At 43.7% G+C, this 21695-nt stretch overlaps 2 protein-coding genes across 3 annotated transcripts in view; one reads left to right on the top strand and one right to left on the bottom strand.

The window, feature by feature from the left end:
- The window catches only part of RMC1 (regulator of MON1-CCZ1), a 78859-nt gene extending 71463 nt beyond the window's left edge, over positions 1-7396 (top strand). For both annotated transcript variants that reach the window (XM_075353350.1, XM_075353349.1), the window contains 3 exons: positions 2656-2724; positions 5156-5381; positions 7240-7396. In XM_075353350.1, the coding sequence (XP_075209465.1) occupies positions 2656-2724; positions 5156-5381; positions 7240-7319 (375 nt within the window). In that variant the 3' untranslated portion in view covers positions 7320-7396. The remainder of the gene's footprint in view (positions 1-2655; positions 2725-5155; positions 5382-7239) is intronic.
- NPC1 (NPC intracellular cholesterol transporter 1) overlaps positions 6849-21695 on the bottom strand; it is an 84740-nt gene continuing 69893 nt past the window's right edge. Inside the window, exons 20-24 of the mRNA XM_075316051.1 lie at positions 20438-20638; positions 17935-18166; positions 17430-17543; positions 16793-16955; positions 6849-7814 (exon numbers count right to left, since the gene is read on the bottom strand). Coding sequence (XP_075172166.1) covers positions 7732-7814; positions 16793-16955; positions 17430-17543; positions 17935-18166; positions 20438-20638 — 793 coding nt within the window. The 3' untranslated portion in view covers positions 6849-7731. The remainder of the gene's footprint in view (positions 7815-16792; positions 16956-17429; positions 17544-17934; positions 18167-20437; positions 20639-21695) is intronic.

Below are 21695 nucleotides of genomic sequence, written 5' to 3'. Positions count from 1 at the left end.
GCTGGCTCAGGTGCACTCCTTCATGCAGGGCGCATCTCACAGCATTCCGCCTTACCGACGGCCCTTGGATCCCTGGGACCTTAATCTGGTCCTCACGGCTTTCCAGAAACCCCCCTTTGAGCCTCTTAGGGAGGTTTCTTTGTCTCGTCTTTCACAGAAAGTGGTCTTTCTAGTGGCCATAACTTCCCTCAGGAGAGTCTCTGATTTGACTGCGCTCTCTTCGGAGTCACCTTTTTTGTTTTTTCATCAAGACAAGGTGGTTCTCCGTCCGACTCCGGACTTTCTCCCTAAGGTGGTTTCTCCTTTCCACCTTAACCAGGACATTTCCCTGCCTTCCTTTTGTCCGGCTCCTGTTCATCGCTTTGAAAAAGCGTTGCATACTCTGGATCTGGTGCGGGCGCTCCGGATCTATGTGTTTCGCACCGCTGTTGTTAGGCGGCGCACCTCTCTTTTTGTGCTGACCACAGGTCGGCGTGAGGGCCTCTCGGTTTCTAAGCCGACCCTAGCTCGTTGGATTAGGTCGTCCATTTCCGATGCCTACCAGTGTACTCAAGTGCCTCCCCCGCCGGGGATCAAGGCACACTCGACCAGAGCTGTCGGTGCCTCTTGGTTTCTCAGGCACCAGGCTACGGCTCAGCAGGTCGGTCAGGCTGCCACTTGGTATAGTCTGCACACCTTTTCGAAGCACTACCAAGTGCATGCTCATGCTTCGGCAGATGCGAGCTTGGGCAGACGCATCCTTCAGGCGGCTGTCGCCCATTGGTGAAGTTAGGTTTCGCCTACTTCTCAGTTTTCTGTTTATTCCCACCCATCCTTTGAGACGTCCCATGGTCTGGGTCTCCCATAGGAACGATGAAGAAAAAGAGAATTTTGTTTACTTACCGTAAATTCTTTTTCTTATAGTTCCGTAATGGGAGACCCAGCACCCTCCCTGTTGCCTTTTGGCAGTTTCTTGCTCCGCGTGTTATCACCGGCTGTTGTTGTAGACAGAGGCTCCGGTTGTTCCGGTTCTTGCTCTATCTCTACTTGTGGGTGGCTACTCTCCTTCAGCTTTTGCACTAAACTGGCTATATTTGGTTATCCAGGGGGTGTATATGCTCGGAGGGAGGAGCTACACTTTTTAGTGTAGTACTTTGTGTGTCCTCCGGAGGCAGAAGCTATACACACATGGTCTGGGTCTCCCATTACGGAACTATAAGAAAAAGAATTTACGGTAAGTAAACAATATTCTTTTTTTTTTTTTTTTTTTCAGCAACAATATCTGTAATTAAAAAAGAAGCAGCGTGTGAAGTGCAAGTCAGGATTCTCATAGACTTTGCTGGGATGCCTTTTCTGATTAAAATAAGAAGGAAACCGCATGGGAAAAAAAAAGCCATGTGTGCACATAGCGTAATATTTTTCCGATAAAATGGTTGTATTTGCAAAATTATCAAAGTATTAAATTTAGCTATCACTTTTTTTATTTTATCTTTTATTATAGACCTGCTTAACCTCTTACTGACATAAGACGCTCCGGTACGTCTGGGCGATTTATGCGGGCACAGGAGCGGTTCCTGCACGATCACCGCCGAGAGCACGGCTCAAGTGTTATCTGAGCTCCAGTTACCACAGTCAGGGCTGGTGAACCTTCTAAATGACGCGATTAATAGTGATTGCAGCATTTAGAAGGTTGAGAGAGGGAGTGGGCTCCTTCTCTTACCCAAATTGGGACCCCAGCAATGTAATAACAAGGACCTGATGGTTAACATGACAGCAGGAGATTAAAGGGAAAAAAAAATGAACTCGTAGTTTGTCAGCCATGGTGGCCTGTTAAACCACGTCAAGAAGGCCACCGTGGTTTAAAATGCAGTCTGCCAGTGTAACACTGATATGTAAAATGTAGCGTTTTGTGTTGCTGTGAAAAAACGCTCTCCGCAGGATTCCGTTGGGAATTGTTAAGAGACATCATGAATGTCTATGGTGCTGGATTCCGTCGTCATGCGTCTGGCGACTGATTCCGGTGCGGGATTCCGTCACGTTCTACTGAGCATGCTCAGTAGGTCCAGCAGAATGTTATGAAACGTGTAAAAGCACTCCTAGTCTCTCCATCTCGAATCCATTGCCTTTATTATCACACTATTTACAATGCATCAGTCACATGCGTCACACAACGCATTGTGACTGATGCTAAACAATGCAAGTGTGAAAGCAGCCTAACGTGTGCCTGAAATATGTATAAAAACAAAAAAAAACAACCTTTCATTAATCATGGCCATAGTTTTCTTACAGGGTATAAAATAATATAATACATGCACACTGGGAAAGTCATAGCCAAAGTTAGTGATCAATATCATACTATACAAGTATGGAGGGTGTCTTCAGTCATTCTCAGTGTTAGGGAGAAAGTGGGGCAAATAGTGCTACATTAGAAGGTCAATGGCTATCTCAGTACACAGAGGGATTAAATATGTGGCATACAAGCCAGAGGGTTAATATGGGCTGTGATGTGTTTTCCATGTAAAATCATATCTGTATCTGCCCTTTTGCTTTAATACCTTATTGTAGCTGACTCCATGTATTCTATATTTTAGTATGCATTATTGTAAAATATTGTAGCTGAAAGAAATCATGAATAATTGTCTCCAATATGTTAATATACAATGTTCTTATTTCCAGGCCTGTCTCCTGTTATCTTTAGAAAGCGTTTACCCCCCAGCACATCAGCTTTCCCTTGACATGTTAAAGGTAAAATAATTGTCACCAGAGTCTTCATATTGTATTTGTGGATTATAACATTGGAAGGGACTCAAGTCTGGCATCAAATTATATTCACTACCAAAGCTACATATAGCATCATAGGGTGAATTTCTAAACTTAAAGGGAAAGCTCGTTAGCAAGGCTTTGCTATGTAATCTGAGGGCAGCAATTTTAGGGATGTCACTTATGGGGCTGTGTGATGTTTAATACAATAAGTGTTTTATCAGCAGGAGATTAGCAGCTTTCTGGGAAGGGAGACTTACTCTTGGAAATGTTGATCAGGGGTATAAGGTGGGGTTAGTTTTCTGAGCTCTGCTTCATGATCCAGCTAAAAATCCTGATTGGATCACATCTGCTGCATCCAGTAAAATAACTGATACAGCACTGCATTCAGGGTCTATTTCCCTACAGCTGCTCTCAGATAATGTAGCAAAAATTTGGTGACTGTCTTTAACCCCTTCATGACCCTGCCATTTTTTTTTTCTTTCCCTTCCTCCAAAAACCATAACCTTTTTTTTTTTCCTTTTCTGGCTTGTTTTCTGCGGGAAGAGTTGTACTTTTGAATGAAACTATTAACCCCTTCATCACCCAGTGATTTTCCTTTTTTTTTTTTTTTTTTCCCCCTCTATCCTCTTTCTTCCAAGAGCCATATTTTTTTTTCCATCAATATAGCTTTGAGGGCTTGTTTTTTGTGGTATCAGTGGTACTTTTGAATGACACCATTCATTCTGCCACATATTGTAGTGGAAAATGGGAAAAAAATTCCAAATCCAGTAAAACTGCAAAAAAAATGCAATTCCACATTATTATTTTTTTTCTTCTTCTTACTATGTTCACTACATGGCAAAACTGACCTGGGCAGTATGATACCCCAGATCAGTACAAGTTCCTAGCTACCAAACATGTATTGTTTGGTTTGCTTCCAAATGCAATGTTGTGGCACTTTTCTGTATAGCAGAAATCATGATCTCCTATGAATGTCTGCTTGCAGCTAGAGTTCACACAAGGTCATCATCTAATCCCTGGCTGTCATGACAACTCATTGGCACACCGCAATCATGTGACTGGTCCAGTGATAGTAGCGGGGAATGATGCGCCCCCCCTGCATGTTACATCACATTGTCAGATTGACAGCGGGATTTAAGTGGTGGATAGCTGCAGACGAATCTCTGATTCACCCACAGTTGTTAGTGGCACATGATGATTAACTCAGTTATGTGCAGGAAAAGACGTGGGCTCGGCCTGTAAGCCTGCATCAAAGGCGGGGACACAACCGTTGGTGTACATATTCATTCTAATAATGAATGAATAAATTATTATTATTATATACATTAAAGTTATTCAGGTAACAGGTTTTATAATGTCTGTAAGATTGGTGAGGCACCGACCTCTGAGGCTGCCACATATTGCTAGAACAGTTTATCAGTCTCCTTTTTAAATGACTAGTGCAGCAGTGTGCATGATCAATGACTATTGGGACTCCCAAAGTTAGTTGAGCATTATACTTGACAATCTCCCATAGCCCCTTAGATAATGGAGCAGTTAACCTGTTAAAGGGAACCTGTCACCAGATGTTTATAATACTTAAGGCCGGCTTCTCACTTGTGATTAACTCGCACGAGTGCAATGTGAGAAAATCTCACATTGCACTCGAACCAATGTTAATCAATGAGGCAGCTCCCATCTCCTATTTTTTTTCTCAGTCCAAATCGGACTGAGAAAAAGATCGCAGCATGCTGCGTTTTGGTGAGTTCCTCGCATGAGTCTCTTCAATGCAAGTCTATGGGTGCGTGAAAAAAAACGGATGTTACACGGACGGCACATACACAATCCTAGTGACATCAGTTTTTCTCAGTACATTTCACGAGAACAATGTAAATGCTTCTGTACATAACAGTACATGAGTAGCAGCTGCTGAGGGTAAAAACTGATTGCACACTGAAAAGTTAAATAAAATCGTCCAATTTTCTAGCATGAGACTCAGACCGATTTTACACGCACAAATGTGTTTCCAGCCTAATGGTTGGTGTGGAGCAGACTGGTCGGATGGATCCCACACTTCCTCTTTTGGCCATCTTTGTCCTCCTTCTGAAGCTAGAGTGGATGACGCGTTCTAAGTCATCTACACTAGCCGACAGTGCGGTCCTGCACAGGCGCACTTTAATCTGCCTTGCCCGTTAAGTATTATGAACATCCAGTGACAGGTTCCCTTTAAATGGTAATTGTATCGGTTTGATCAAATGGCTACATCCATACTGTCACTATAGTGAGACTATATCTAGATGTTGGTTAGTTTGACTTCCATATCGCTAACCTACTAGGGGCAAACAGAAATTCTGCAGGATCACTGGGATATGAGGATAGTTTCAATCCAGACCATTAGCAGAGTTAAATAATTAACAGAAATGCTTTATTACAGAGACTGTCCACAGCAAATGATGAAATTATTGAGGTTTTATTATCAAAACACCAAGTTTTGGCCGCTCTGAGGTTCGTACGCAGCATTGGAGGTCACGACGGCGCTTCTGCCCGTAAATTCTTAGATGCAGCCAAACAGACCAGCGATGACATGCTTTTTTATACAGTCTTCCGCTTCTTTGAACAAAGAAACTTACGTCTCCGTGGAAACTCAAATTTCACACCAGGTTAGTTGTATTGATTGGTTTGCATTACCCTTTTATATGATGAATAATTTGTCAAGTATGAAATCAGGATCATTTCATGTTTTTACTATTTAGGAAGATTGAGTAGCAAAACGAATTTTGTGCTAGTTCAGTAATGTGTGTTAGTGCATATATAAAAGGACGGAGGGAAAGGTCTACTATGTGCTTTGTAACAAGAAAGAGGAGGCTAGTTTTATGCGGTCAGCTCCTACTGCAACTATTAGGCTATGTTCAAATAGGGTGTTTTTATGTAAAAACATGGCAAAACCATGCGATTTTAGATAGCTTACTTTCCCCCCCCCCCCTGACAAATAACATGTTGCGCTTTTGAAAGCTATGAGTGAAAATCACAGCAGCATTTTTTTTTTTGCTGGTTTTCGTGAATGAAACTATTTAAAACATGTACTGTAAACAAACTACAAACCAAAATAATGCAGGTTCTTTACCGCCAAGAGATCAGGTTTTAGTTCCAACACCCCCTCCCCAAGAAACACCCTGTGTGCACATAGCCATAGACCAGACTTTCATTTTATTCTTCATCTGAAGCAACCCTATTCAGATTAAATCCTGCATTTTTGTTACAGAAGTTAATCATTGTATTGCTGAGTAGATGGAGGCAGGTATTATAGGAGTGGGAATAGTGTTTTGGTTTAAAGGGAACCTGTCACCAGATTTGGGGCCACCACCACCGGGCTCTTATATACAGCATGTTAGAATACTGTATATAAGAACCCAGGCTGCTGTGTAGAACGTAAAAATCTCTTTATAATCACCTAAATGGTCTCTACGGTGGCGTTGGGCCATATGGGCGTCTGCGTTCTTTGGCGCCAGCGGCCTCCTCTTTGTCATCTTTGTTGTCCTTCTCCTGAAGCCGGGGTGCATTGAGGTAGGAAGTGTCATGCAGGCTTCAGAAGGAGGACAACAAAGATGGCCGAAAGAGGAGGTGCCGGCACTAGAGAACAGAAACTCTGTTGCACTGACCGTTAGATATTTTCTACAGCAGCCTGGGTTCTTATAACCAGTATTCTAACATGCTGTATATAACAGCCCACTGGTGGTGGCCGCAGCTTATAGGCCCCAAATCTGCTGACAAGTTCTCTTTAACCCCTCAATGACACTGTGTACAGCATATGCTGGCTTCCGGACTTTGATGTGGGCTCGTAAGCTGAGTCTGCAACATTCCTGGTAGATAGTGTCAAATGCAGTCATCATCTACCTCTTAATAGCCCATGGCTGTTAACCTGTTAAATGCCACTGATCAGAAACAGCAGCATGTACACCATGCTGGCAGGCGGATGAATGAAGTATGTTATTCTAACCACTCATCAGCTCTCCTACATGCCTGCCATCATGGTATACATGGCGTTCCAGCAACACTTCCCAGCCCCAAAAACAGCAGGAGCTGCAGAGAACTTGAACAGGATGGCTCCATAGACTGTGTAGTGGATGTTTTAGGATTGCAGTACAGCACTTATTTATTGTAATAGAAGTGGACCTGCAGCATGGAGGAACGACCAAATCCTAATGTACGGAGCCATCTTATTATGGCAAAACTGGTATGAAAGCACAAGTTTGAAATTTAGTGTTTTATGCCAAACTTATGGTAAACACTTTCATGTGTTCTTACAGAGTTAGCAAATTAATAGGACTAGACTTTGTTTGGCATTTTTATTTAGAAGGAAAAAGAAACAAAATTTAAGTTCAGTTTCCCTTACAAATAAACTAAATTAGAAGTTATAACCGTTAGTTTCCATCCACTCTAGTTTCATTAGAAACATTGCTCCTCGGGGCTGCACATGTCAGGGAGGGCCGGGCTCACGTCTTCTTGTCTTCCATCCAGGAGAACACTGCGAAGAACATGTGGTTTTCTTCAAACAACTCTTTGGTGAACAGTCCCTGCTGAAGAGCGCGGCTTCCTAGCTTATGTACAAAAGCTGTAGAAAGTTTATTTATTACTCTTATTAATAAAAGTCCATGCATCTCCTGGTATAAAATGATCTTTCTTGCATTTTTTTTTTATGTAAAATAGTTAATTCAGCAAGTCAATTAGTAAAATATATTTTTTCATTCTCATAAATATAGGAATGTGAAATAAAAAGGAGCAGGATTTCTTGCATTGGTATTTGCATTTTAAAAAAAAATCTGGTTCTCATAAATTAAAAGTATCAAAAATTTTTTTGTAACTTTTCAACCCCTCAAGTATGTGTTGTAACACTGCGGTCCTGGTAGAGTCCCTTCCCGAGTCTGACAGCTACAATGCTTCAGTCTTGATATTTCACCCTACTGCGCTCACAAACTCTTCTTCCAGGGATTGAATTATCCATCAGTCACCCTAATGGTAAAACAGCCGCTCCTGTTCTGTGCCCCTTATTCTCCGCTGTGCAGCTTGGGCTTTAGCTTTGTTCACTCGTGGCCCTAGAAAAAAAAAAAATAGTTACTATATAGTAAATATCCTAGATAAAGATATTCTAAGCATTTCAAGAGGAAGTGCAAAATGGTAGACTACATACTAAACTTTAGACTTACTACACAGATCTTACTCCAAAGGAACTGGTTAACACATTGCTAGCAAACTAGAATAAAACATTTTTTACGAGTTTTTACTGGTTTATTTGCAGCACAATCTGTGATAGGACAAAATTGTGCTTAAAATGTTTACTTTTTCCCCCTCCATTTGAAAGGGTGAAAATACCAAAAGAATGGATGAGCCAGATTTAAAAAGAAAAAAAAAACAAAACAAAAAAAAACAACTTAAGGGCTGCTTCTCACTTGCGAGTGTCTCGCAGTAGAGCAATGCGAGAAAATCTCGCATTGGAATCGGACACATGTTAGTGAATGATTCAGCTCTCATCTGCAATTTTTTTTTTTTTTTTTTTTTTTTTTTCAGTCCAAATCGGACTGAGAAAAAAATCGCAGCATGCTGCTTTTTTGCGAGTTTCTACTGCGAGTCTTTCCAATGCAAGTCTATGGGAGCGTGTAAAAAATCGGATGTCACAGGACGGCACTCACACCATCCTAGTGATATGCGATTTTCTAAATACATTTCTCGCATGTTTCCTAAAACACTGGAAAGGAGTGATGTCTCCCAATGTCTATCAATCACTATTCTTTGTCAGTCGGTCTCTCCCTCTCGGTCTCTATTCTCTCTCTGTCGGTCCGTCACTATCTCTGTCCCTCTCTCACAGTCTGTCGGTCATTTTCCCCTCCTCTCTCATACTCACCGTTCCCCGATCTCCGGCGCGGCGCTGCACGGCATTCACACTGCTGCGGTGGCTTTTACTATTTTGAAAAAGCCGGCCGCTCATTAAACAATCTCGTATTCCCTGCTTTCCCCGCCCACAGGCGCCTATGATTGGTTGCAGTGAGACACGCCCCCACGCTGAGTGACAGGTGTCTCACTGCACCCAATCACAGCAGCCGGTGGGCGGGTCTATACTGTGCAGTGAAATAAAATAAATTAAAAAAAAATGGCGTGTGGTCCCCCCAATTTTAATACCAGCCAGATAAAGCCATACGGCTGAAGGCTGGTATTCTCAGGATGGGGAGCCCCACGTTATGGGGAGCCCCCCACCCTAACAATATCAGTCAGCAGCCGCCCAGAATTGCCGCATACATTAGATGCGACAGTTCTGGGGCTGTACCCGGCTCTTCCCAATTTGCCCTGGTGCGTTGGCAAATCGGGGTAATAAGGAGTTAATGGCAGCCCATAGCTGCCACTAAATCCTAGATTAATCATGTCAGGTGTCTGAGACACCCATGATTAATCTGTAAATTACAGTAAATACACACACCAGAAAAAATCATTTATTAGAAATAAAAAACAAACAAATTCCCTCATTACCAATTTAATAAGCCCCAAAAAGCCCTCCATGTCCGGCGTAATCCACGGACCTCCAGCGTCTCTTCCAGCATGAAGGTGACAGGAGCTGCAGCAGACACCGCCGCTCCGGTCACCTCCACGCAGCAACTGAGGTGAGTAGCACAATCAGCTGAGCTGTCACTGAGGTTACCCGCTGTCACTGGATCCAGCGGTGGCCGCGATTAACCTCAGTGACACTTGCGTTGCACTCGCACCTAACGTGAACTAAAATCAGCCGAGTATTTTTCAGCCCAGTCGGACCGATTTTACTCACATAGATGTGTTTCCACCCTTAGGCTATGTGCGCACGTGTGTGTTAGGCTACTTTCACACAGTTTTTTTCCATCAGGTACAATCCGGAAAAAAACGGGTTAAACGGATCCGGTACCGCATCCGTTTTATCCCCATAGATTTGCATTGTTACTGGATTATACCTGATGGCTTTGCGTTGCATCCAGTTTTTTCCGGATGCGGCAAAATTACGGCGGCCGGAGGCAACGTGTCTTGCAACGTTTTTTTGTCCGGCACGATACGGCGTGTTTTACAATGAAAGCCTATGGACACCGGATCCGGCGCAATGTGGTAAAAAAATGAATGCGGCTACCGGATCCGTTTTTGTAAACTGCGCATGCACCAAATTAATTAAAGCTGATCCTTCAAAAAAACGGACAAACCGGATGCAAAAACGGATGCAAACCGTAGCCACCGGATCCGGTTTTGTACGCATTCGGCATAACTGATCTGTTAAAAACCGGATCCGGTGGATACGGTTTTACATTTTTTTTGCCAGATCCTTTGGATCAGGAAAAAAAGGATTGTGCCTGAATGCAGAAAACTGATGTGTGAAAGTAGCCTAATTCATGCAGTTACGCTGCGCTTTGTAGCGCAGCGTAACTGCATGCGTCCTGCGTCCCCTGCACAATCTCCATAGGGGCCGGGCGCACGTGGCATATTAGAACGCAGCGCTTCGGCTGCTGCCCGAATCGCTGTGTTCTAAGAAGTGACATGTCACTTCTTCCGTGCGCTTTGCCGGCAGCTCCTGCTCTGTCTATGGCAGGAGCTGCATGCAGAGCACACGTTCTCGCCGGCACCATGCGCTTCAGAACAGAGCTTTTCAGCTGCGCTCTGAAGCATACCTTTTCGGTGCGGTGCAGAGCGCACACGTGCGCACATTGCTTTATGGTGCAAGGAAGAAAAAAAAAAAAAAATATAGGCTACATGATAATCTAGAAATCTTCTTCAGTTTGCTGGTAGTGTATTAAGCCTAAAACAATTTCTGGTACAAGGCTGTTTTGGCAAATTCAGCTCCTGCGTCATGCTCCATGATACCACACTTAAAGGGAATCTAATCTGAGAGCAACATAATGTAGGAGCAGAGATCCTGATTCAAGCGATGTCACTTACTGGGCTGCTTAGTGTAGTTTTGATGACTAAAAAGCACTGTTTAATCAGCAGTAGATTATCATTAGAGGACTACTTGGCGTGCTGCAGATAGTCCAGCATATTCATGAGCTCTGTATAACTGCTAGATCTGCAGCAGAGAAAACATTGATTTTATCAAAATGACAGCAAACAGCTCAGTAACTTTGTGACACATCGCTGGAATTAGGGTGTCTGTCCCCACATTATGCTGCTCCCAGATGGGGGAGCAAAAACTTAGTGACACATTCTCTGTATTTTTTTCCCCCAAAAGATCTAATCTTGACTTTATTAATAATGTAGCTCTTAATAGATGGAATGCATGAAATGGGGGTGACTTGTTGGGTCAATAAAAACAAACAGTCATCATCCATTCATACACCCCTGCAGAACCCACCCCTCAATCTTATTACATCACATCCCTCAAATGATTATTACAGCTGACTCAGATTTCAGGGATGTCACTGATTAGGCTGTGACAATCATCACTGCTGGACTATGTGCCCACGTTCTTCCTGGTCCAAGCACTGATTAGCAGCTTTCAGTGGATACTGTATATCAGGGGTCCCCAACCTGCAGCTGTCTGCAAGACCTGGTGCAAATGCACTAAGCTGGCAGACTGCTGTGAAGAGCAGTCAATAAAGAAGATGACTGCATACTCTTGAGTGCTGTCATCTTCTTTAATGAATGGTATGTGGAATTAAGTGATCCCTTGATATTGGACTTGCATCCCGATACTGCCAGATTGTGTGTTCACACAGGCGGTCATTGACTATAGGTGCTGCAGTTTTTTGTTTTTGCTGTGAAGAGCAGGTCTCCAGATGCTGTAATTTGAGTAGCCCTGCACCAAAGAGCGGATCTGAACCCCAGGATCTTGGTCATACTGCCTTGGTTTGGGGATTTCTGTGGAAAAGCTTTGCCTATCGTTATACTGGTAAGAGTACTGTTTGCGCATAACTTGTGATACGAGAGAATCGGAAGCGATATGCTAATGACCTCCTGCTGCGAGTGAGCTGAGGGTCATGCGATTGTATGACAGCTGCAGCGAAGAGGGAGGGAACACTTTCTTCCCATCTCTTCCCCAGCCCATCTCTGCGTATATACATGCGAGTGCAGTGTGAAGTTTCATACGCTCCCATAGACTTAAGGGGGAGAATCACTGCCAGACGCAACGTGCTGAGATTCATTCCGCTATGGCATGAGAAATCAACTGCAGATTGACGCTGCCCCATAGGTTTGTGCTAGAGTGATAACAATCCGATGTTTTATCAGATCGCACTAGTCCATGAAAATCACAAGGGAAACCGTACCCTAAGGCTATGTGCGCACTGGGAAATGGAATTTTCTTGAGAAAATTCCACATGCTCTTAAAGATTACCGCACCTGCGGTAAAAAACCGCGGCAAACCGCACCCGAAAACCGCATGCGGTTTGCCGCGGTTTCACCGCGTGCGGGTTGGGATGTGCTTTATTGCATTCAATGCAATAAAGCACATTGAAAAGAAAAAAAAAAGTCATTTAATTCTGAGATAGTAGATAGATAGACAGAAGAATAGATAGAGGGATAGATGGACAGATCGCTACATTTCCCACGGTCGGCAGTGAGTTCACATTACCGGCCGTGGGAAATGACCGGTAATTACCTCTGCTGCTTTCATTCAGCTCTGTGTGTGTGACAGTCGCGGCTGGATGTAAGCAGCGCAGGACCTGTGGATTACGCCGGAGCTTTGGTACGGGAGGGGTTAATAAAATGGTGAACGAGGCTTATTTGTTTTATTTAAAATAAAGGATTTTTCGGTGTGTGTGTTTTATTCACTTTACTTACGGGTTGATCATGTCGGCTGTCTCAGACACTGCCATGATCAAGCCTGGAGTTAATGGCGGTGGTCCCCCACCATCATTAACCCCTTGTATTACCCTGACCGCCACTGCTACACGGCGGCAGGAAGAGCCGGGGGACACGCCGGTGCTGCCGCATAATGCATGCGACAGTGCCGGGGCAGCTGCGGCTGATATTCTCGGCTGCCGGAGGGGGAGTGAGGCGGGGGACATTAACCCTGCCCCTCTCCCTCCCCAGCCTGAGAATACCGGGCTGCCGCTGTGTGCTTACCTCGGCTGGAAGGTAAATATGCAGCGGAGCCCACGTTATTTGTTTTCTATATTTCCGTTTTCTTTCTATGTGTGTTCTATGTGTCTGTGTCTATGTGTTCTGTGTCTGTGATGTCTGTGTGAGTGTGATCTGTGTGTGTTTACTCTGCACGGCTTCCTCTTCCTGTAATGACATCACTTCCCTGCAAACCGCAGACAGGCGATGTACATTACCGGAGGTAAACCGCGAAATACCACAGGGAATAACGCAGTGAAACGCACAGAATTTGCTGCCTGCGTTATTCCCTGCGGGATTTCATGATTAACATTGGAGTCAATGGAGTGAAATCCCGCAGCGATGTGCGGAAAAGAAGTGACATGCACTTGTTTTTGCTGCGGGAATCCCGCAGCAAAACATGCAGCTGTCAAATTCCGCCCAGTGCGCACAGGATTTTTTTTCTCCATAGGATTTGCTAGTGATTCACTGCAGAGATGTTATGAACATTTTCTGCAGCGAAACATGCGGAAAAGCCGCGGCAAAATCCGGTAAGTGCACACATAGCCTAAAGAGGGCTTTGGTTGTCACTAGTGGGAGGGGCAGGAGCTAAATGTAGCTTGCAACCCTTTCTCAGATTAATGGAGCTCTCAAGGGTTGGGACCACTCTTGTACATAGACAGTAAGCTGCTAATCTAGGAGTATGGGAAGGGTTAGTTTTCTGAGCTATGATAAACGCTGTCCTAACTGCTGTAGCCAGTAAACTAAGTAGTACATCACTGTAAGCAGGGTTTCTTCCAAGATTAGCTGTTCTTATGAGATCGCAAAAACCTGGTTACAAAGTACCTTTGTGTTTAAGGGCTCATTCAGATGAACAGATATTCCATGTGCATGGGTTCAGTTGTGCAACTATTTTTTTTTTTAAAGTGGGGAAGAGTTGGGGGTATGAAAAAAATATACATTAAAACACCAAAAGTGATGTCTTAGAATTAAGTGCTCAGCAAAGGAAGGTAATGACCCTGGTAAGTATCTCCTTCCTGGGCTCTGCCTGCCAGCAGCACCCTCAGGGTGATATGGCGCCTCCACTCACCATCGGTCTGCTATGGCTTGCAATCAAAGATTGAGTCTCCAGGTAAGATGACCCAGAACAGATTAGGTAATCCCTGTAGTAGGCACTTGCACTTTTCTGGCAGGGCTGACTAGGGTGAGCAGGAGTGCTCTATGGTACTGAGGGTGCCGACCTCTACAGGCAGGGCACAGGAGGGAGATACAAGTGTGACGCACTGGTAAAACCAGGTAGTCACAGATGACTGTACTCCCCCACCAAGGTTACAGGAATCTCCTCCTCCTTGGGAATTAACACCACACAGGAACACCAGTCACAAATCCTAGTCCCCCCCCCCTCCCCCATGGCAGCCAGGACACAGTGGGCGGGACCAGGCAGATGGGAATGCCCTCCTAAGGGTCTTCAGGTGACAAGGGGCAGGAACCAGTTAGTTTAAGTGGAGTAGAGAGTAGGGTCGGGAGGAGAGTGGAAGGAGCTGAAGTGCAGTGTGGTCAGGGTTGAAGCCCTTGGACCACAGGAGGGCCGACTAGGTGGCAGACGACATTGTAGGGCCACAGGCGACAGCGATCCGGTCACGGGAGACCTGAAGTGGACCAGGACAAGGCTGTAGCCCGCCGGTACTGATGATGGGAATCCGGTCCGGAGGCCGTGCACAGGCCTGGACCCTAGGACGAGGCACGCTTCAAGCCCCTTGTTAATTGATCAGAGGGACAAGGTACCAGGCCTTGTTCCCGATAAGAGAAGCCCAGATAGAGCAGACCTGCAGTCCAACGCAGGGGATAGGGTGTCCGCCGAGAACCCATTAAGATCCCACGGGTCAGTGTTTGCGGGCAATGGCTCTCTCTGCATCCAAAGCTGCAGGGGAGTGGATTTCTCCCGTTCCAAGCAGGTTTAATCAACACACAGCAAGATACAAGTGTACGGAACCAGCACACCCCTCCATAGGCATCCAGCCTTGGTTTACAATACAGACTGTGTGAATTGTGAGTATACCGGTGTCATCTGGTCCAACCTGCTGACTGCACCACAGCACTCCCTACCTACACCTGTACCCCGGGACTACACCTCCCCCTACCCGTGGAGGGGATACCACCTTGCTGCCCTCACACCATCTATTCCAGACGCCGGCAGCGGTGGTGCCACCATCCCATCGCCGCAACCCACAGGTAGTGTCATAGTCTATCTCCCCTGTAAATACCCTCCTTTTTCACTGTTGCGAGGACGGCGGTTGCACAAGCCCTGGGTCTGATCACCATTCAAGCCCCAGACACGACCCGAGCGCCACTCGAGCAGCCCCAGTTGCTGCAGCGGAGGCAACACCCGTCCGCGACACAAGGGTCAGGATCCTCCTTTGCTGAGCACTTAGTTCTAGGATATCTTTTTTTTTTTTTTTTTAAATGTATATAAATAAAAATTAGATATTAAGGGTACCTTCATAGTGGGATTTATACTAGACAGTACATCCAACAAACAATTTTATAGAGTTATTAAAAATATAAGTTCTAGCTGATTAAATTAAGAATATATATATCATTTTTTGCCAACTGGCCATTGAATTGTCTGAAAAGCTTTTGTAGATGTAACATATCGCATACATCACACACTCTGTAATCGCCTTAGATCCCTGTTAAGCATTTAGAGAGCTGTGAAGCATTAAAAAAAAGTCCAACCCTTTTAAAGATATTTAAGGAATGTAATCAGAGAAAGTTGGCCTCTAAGTGTTCAGGGTGTTAGATTAGGTGTTATAGAGAGTGTCACCAGGTCTGAGAGCAGCATAACATAGGGGCAGAGACCCTGATTCCAGCAATGTGTCACTTACTCTGTTGATTACTGTAGTTTTCCGAAAATTACTGTTTAAATCAGCAGTAAATCATCAGAGGACTAGGCCAGTATATTCATGACCTGTATAACTGCTAGATCTGCAGCAGAGAAAATAGTGATTTTATCATAATGGCAGCAAACAGATCAGTAATTGACACCACTGGAATCAGGGTCTCTGTCTCTATATTATACTATATATAATTATACATTATACTGCTCTCACATGGGGACTGATTCCCATTCCCTGTAAAAGGCAGACATTTACTCTAACATTGGACTATACCAATAGGTTTCTTGGCTCAAATTTCTTTGCAAGGAAGAGTGAAAATTATTGGTTAAAAGGACAGTCTGCCCCTGCATCATGCTTCTCTCATATTACACTGCAAAAACCTTACAACAGAAGCCCTAATTCTGGTGATATGTCAGTGTGCTGCTAGGTGCAGTTTTGCTAGAATCTGTTGTAGATGAAGCAGTGGTCAGAATATTGCATTCTATAACCCCATCCACACCCCGGACTGACAGCTTCCTGTGTATACAGAATTATCAGCAAGCTGCCAGCAGTGGGTGTTATACACGCTAGTGGGACGAGCCTGCAGACCTAGTCCTCTAAGTGATAATCTGCTGTTGATAAAACACAGATTGTATTAAAACTACAGCACTCAGCCTAATAAAAACAGATTCCTGAGATGTTATTATTTCTACCTGATGCTGCTCTCAGATTAAATAACAAAAATCTGCTGACAAATTGCCTTTAAATACAAACATACAAAAATGTCACAAGAAAAAAAAACAAAACAACAATTTAGTTAATCTATAAAATGTTCTGCCAAACAAACGCTTCTATATAAATATAACAAAGCATTGAAAGTATCAAAAGCCTTATATGACAGACAAGCTAATAATGTGCTTACATACATTTTCTCATGGATATCATGTATGAAAGGCAAACGCAAGATTGTAAACTTCTTTATAAAGTCTACAAAAGAAAAATAAATATGCATCTTCTCCGGGACAGCAGACATACACTTGCTTTATTAACACAACAATGTCCTTAGGAAAATGCTCAGGAGTGAACACAGTTTTCTCGAGTGAGCGGAGATGTCCCCGCGTCTTCTTACTGGTGATTACAGCGCTAGCACCACTCACCTACGTAGCTGAGCAGAACGGGAAGAAAGATGAGGCCGTGGGCCGCTCCGAGCAGCACCATGGACAAGTACATGCGGAAGTAGAAGACTTTGAATATCTCAGACTTGGACAAGCCGAGCACGCCAATACCCACAAATTTAGTAAGAGTAATCCCACTGAAGACCTACAAACAAGAAACATGTTTATTTTACTCACTGATATAGCATTATTAATTCCACAGCTTTACAGATGTGATTGTCACTGTCCACATTGGGGCTCACAGAAACCGGAGGAAACCCACACAAACACAGGGAGAACATACAAACTCCCTACAGATGTTGTCCTTTGTAGATTTGAACCCAGGACCCTTGCACTGCAAGACAGCAGTGCTAACCACTGAGCAATGAAACTCTCATAAGGCATGTGTCTTACATGAGACATTCGCCATTTCTATAACATCACAACATACCTTTGACATTAGCATTAATAAGATGTCATATTAGACTATATACACACCCATTAGATTTTGCTGTGCATTAGTGTTATAAATGCCATAAACCTGACCCCGCTGTCATGTTATATGAAGTGCAGCTATGCAGGAGTCATACAGAACCTATTATTGATTGAAAACCGTTTGATAATATCCCATAATACTCACGGAGCTGCCCATATTTGCCAAGGCGTCCTCTGCACGTTGCACGCGATTCCCCTTTGTGCTCACTGAGAATGCCCGTGTCACATGACTACAAAACTCCACCGAGATCCCGCAGCACTGCAAGCGAAACACACTGGTTACTGACTGGACAATTTGTTGGTTTCTTCGTACATCTTTATTACCTTAGGTCTTAAAAGGTTATTCCCTACAGCATTTAACAGGATAACCGTTGCAGACAGAGCTCGGATGCACCTGTGACCGTCAGAGGCAGATCCTAGCTGTGACACGCAAGTATGGGGTAAGCTCAGCCTCTGAGCCCGCTCCATACACCCGCTCCCAACTAGAGCTATACAAATACACTGGATTTCAGGAAGGTGGTTAATCAATCCAATCACAGCATGCCAAGCTGCGCATGTGGTGCCCATACTTAATCCTACATAAATGGACAGGTTTTGAAAATTGGGTTTCCAATAACATAAAATGTGATAAAAAGGGAAAAAAAACTCACCATAACCAAATTCACTAAAGAAACCGCATTTAGGCTGATGCTCCAGAGCCACATAACTCCAAACATATTGACAAGGATCATGGCTATGGTGAAACACATCAGAACAGCAGACCACATTTCAAAGCCAAGCAGGATCACAGCCACGAAGAATATGGCAGCCAGCGACAGGCACAGGTTGAACACGGTGTCATCCACAATAGTCAAATACTGCTCATAAAATACATAGAAAACACTGTAAAAGAAAAAGAAAAGAGAAGTTACATAAAGCCAACGCACAGATACCTAATCTAAGATGGTCTGTAGTTGCAGAAATAGTCCCCTTTACATATGCTGTATGTAATATACAGGTTTGCACCTAACATGGAGCTGTTATTTCTCTGGAATACCCAATGCAAGTTTTACATAGGGACAATGCCTGCTGAACAGCCACTGTGTAAAATAATGCACCATATTCATTCCTAGTTACCAATGAGCACAATTTCAGCAGAAAGGGGGCAGGGACCCAGAATCCAGCGCTGGGTCACTGACAAGACTCCTAGCTGTAGTTTTCAATCAGGATTACTAATCTGTATTATCATCATCTTCAGCTCAGTGATGAGCTGTCTAACCCCAACCTCCCATCACTGATTTGAAGGATTCCCCAACTCCAGTCTTCGAGGGCCGCCAACAGTGCATGTTTTCAGGATTTCCTTAGCATTGCATGGGTGTTGGAATCATCAGCTGTGCAGGTGATTAAATGATCACATGTGCAATACTAAGGAAATCCTGAAAACATGCACTGTTGGCAGCCCTCGAGGACTGGAATTGGGGACCCATGTGCTAAGGTATCCTAATAGCAGTGTAGGCAGAAATCTGTGCATGTATTTGTTAATTTATTTAAAATGACCAGTATGCACCTGTTCACACTGTTACGAAGTGCTGTCAGTTTTCTTCTTTTGGGTTATGAGCTCATGTCTTCTGACTGAGTGCTGTTTCCCACCTACTAGCATAAACCATAAAATGATGGGCTTTTTCAGGACTGGTAGAGGCATTAGGTAGGGAGCCAGCATACGAGATACGCCTTGACGCTTGCTGCTGGGCTCACATAAAACTGACCTTTTATTATAGGCTCAGCGTCTCAATTTTTAATTGTATTTTCTTAGCAGTAATGCATGTCCAAGTACCTATATTCAATGTCTGTATACCTTAGCGTCTCAGAGTGCAGCTACTTGTTAGTTTACCACACTGCATGCTGATTATCAGCTTTCTACCTATATGAAAAGGTGGGAGCGGTCATAGCCAGAAATAAATTGCAGAAGCTCAACATTGAAAAAGGACTAAGAAATGCAGGACAAAAAAAATAGTTTTAATAAAAACTACTGAAAATGAGACACTGCAGAGACCAGGTTTCTGGCCCTACTATATGCCGCTTTCAGGAAATCGGTCACTAGGTTTTTGCTGCCCCATCTAAGAACCAAGCCTTTTTTTCCCCCCCATTGTCACACTAAGAGCGATAGTATCTATTTTTCCTTTGATATAATGGAATGTCAGTTTTTTTTATGCAAGACTAGTTGTATTATCCAGTGTGATTTTGGGATACATGTAACCTACTAGCTCTTTTTGGGATGAAGTTCCCTCCCTCCATCAAATAGCTTATATTATTATTATTATTATGCCATTTATTCTATGGCGCTTTACAAGTGAAAAAGAGTATACATACAACAATCATTAACAATACAAAACAGACTGGTACAAGAGGAGAGAGGACCCTGCCCGTGAGGGCTCACAGTCTATAGGGAATGGGTGAGGGTACAATAGGTGAGGACAGAGCTGGTTGCGCAGTGGTCTACTGGACTGAGGGTTATTGTAGGTTGTAGGCTTGGTGGAAGAGATGGGTCTTCAGGTTCCTCTTGAAGCTTTCTACAGTAAGGGAAAGTCTGATATGCTGAGGTAGAGCATTCCAGAGTATGGGGGAGGCACGGGAGAAATCTTGTACGCGATTATGGGTAGAGGAGATGAAAGGAGTAGAGAAAGATCTTGTGAGGATCTGAGGTTGCGTGCAGGTAGGTACTGGGAGACTAGGTCACAGATGTAGGGAAGAGACAGGCTGTGGGTAGCTTTGTATGTCATGGTTCATGTTTGAGTCTTTGGGCAATGGGAAGCCAGTGAAAAGATTGGCAGAGTGGCGAGGCTGGGGATTAGTGAGGGGAGAGGTGGATTAAGCGGGCTGCAGAGGTTAGGATAGATTGGAGGGGTGCAGTAGTCGAGGTGGGAGATGATGAGGGCATGCGCTAATGTTTTTGCTGATTGTTGGTTAACGTTATATGCTGCATTATATACCAACTGCAGCCATAGAGAGTACCAATCAGCAGAAGATATTAAGAGCCTGTGCATTAGGATTCTTCTGCAGATAGCACAGCAATCTTATGATCACAAAGTGGCCCCCGACCTGCCAATAAGGGGTTAATCTTTCCTAAAAATAAATGAAATCAATCCAGATAACACATGTAATTCGGAAAACTACCTGTAAGCAAAGACACTGTAATTCTTGCTCGGGGCATCCATGCTTTCTGTAATGTTTTTGGCAACTATTCGTGCTTTTCGTAAAGCATCAATGAAGTCTGAAGAATTATGTAGTATAGTGTGGTACGTCATAAAATAGGTGGCCCCAACGTCTGTGTCATTGGAGAGCAGGTTTACCGCAGAGCCATAGGCTGCATGTCCACTAAAAAGAAAGAAGTGCATTTATATACAAATAATGACCAGGTCCCAGCACACACAAACATGGAAATGGCAGTGATAAGATACTAAACATGGTGTGACAATGAAGAAATTAAAAGGGGTTTCCCCACGAAGTTGATTTTATTCAATAGATCTTGGAATAACAACTTCCACAATTAATTGTGTTTAAAACCACGCCATACATAGCACATCATGGTGCGGGAACTGACATCTGCTCATGACGTGCTAATATCAATAATATCATCATATCAATCGAGGGTTTAAAAAAATAAAAAGTTCCCGTATATCTGTCCCTGTACTGTGTAATGGCCGTGTGACCATACAGGGACATGGTCTGATCATACCACATCTCCTGGGCAGGGTAGGAAGCAACAGAGAGTAGAGTCATTACAGCACCAGATTGCAAATAATTCTATAAGGTAAAACATTTATAATAAAAAAAAAAACACAAAGAATCAACTATGATCCCGTGCTCTAAGATCTTTATACTCTTGTACAGGTTCCTGTACGGTCAGACACAGCCATTACACAGTACATAGGGGCACATATATAAAGCAAAAGGAAGGGTTTTTTTTTTATCACATCCAATGGCAAAACAAATTATTCTTCCAAGATTTATTAAATTAAACTGAACTTTAAAATTAACTGTTGGAAAAACCCTTTTAACAGTACAGAATGTAATGGCCTAAAACCACCAACCCCCAGTTGTGACATGGAGACGGCTGTGGACACAGCCCTGGCTTAATAAATTCTTGCATTTTATTGACAAGTCCTAGGTTCCACCTTGGAATAAGTTTTCACCCCTTATGAGTTACTGGTTTGCAGAGGTTTTCTCTCACCTTCTAATTACCAAACTGTGTCCCATAAACAGAACCTCCATCTGAAAGGCTACGGCGAGCACTAAAGTGAAGCAGATCAGCTCTGCCCACAGGCTCAGGTGCCTAAATCCTCATCATATCTGCCAATACATTACAATCTGATGCACGTTATGGCTATTTCATTTAAAAAATCAGCATGTAATAATGACAACGCAGGGGATT

The sequence above is a fragment of the Anomaloglossus baeobatrachus genome, chromosome 6 (genome assembly GCF_048569485.1).
Source record: "Anomaloglossus baeobatrachus isolate aAnoBae1 chromosome 6, aAnoBae1.hap1, whole genome shotgun sequence".
NCBI classification, from domain to species: Eukaryota; Metazoa; Chordata; class Amphibia; order Anura; family Aromobatidae; genus Anomaloglossus; species Anomaloglossus baeobatrachus.
This window is presented reverse-complemented; position numbering and strand designations above follow the sequence as displayed.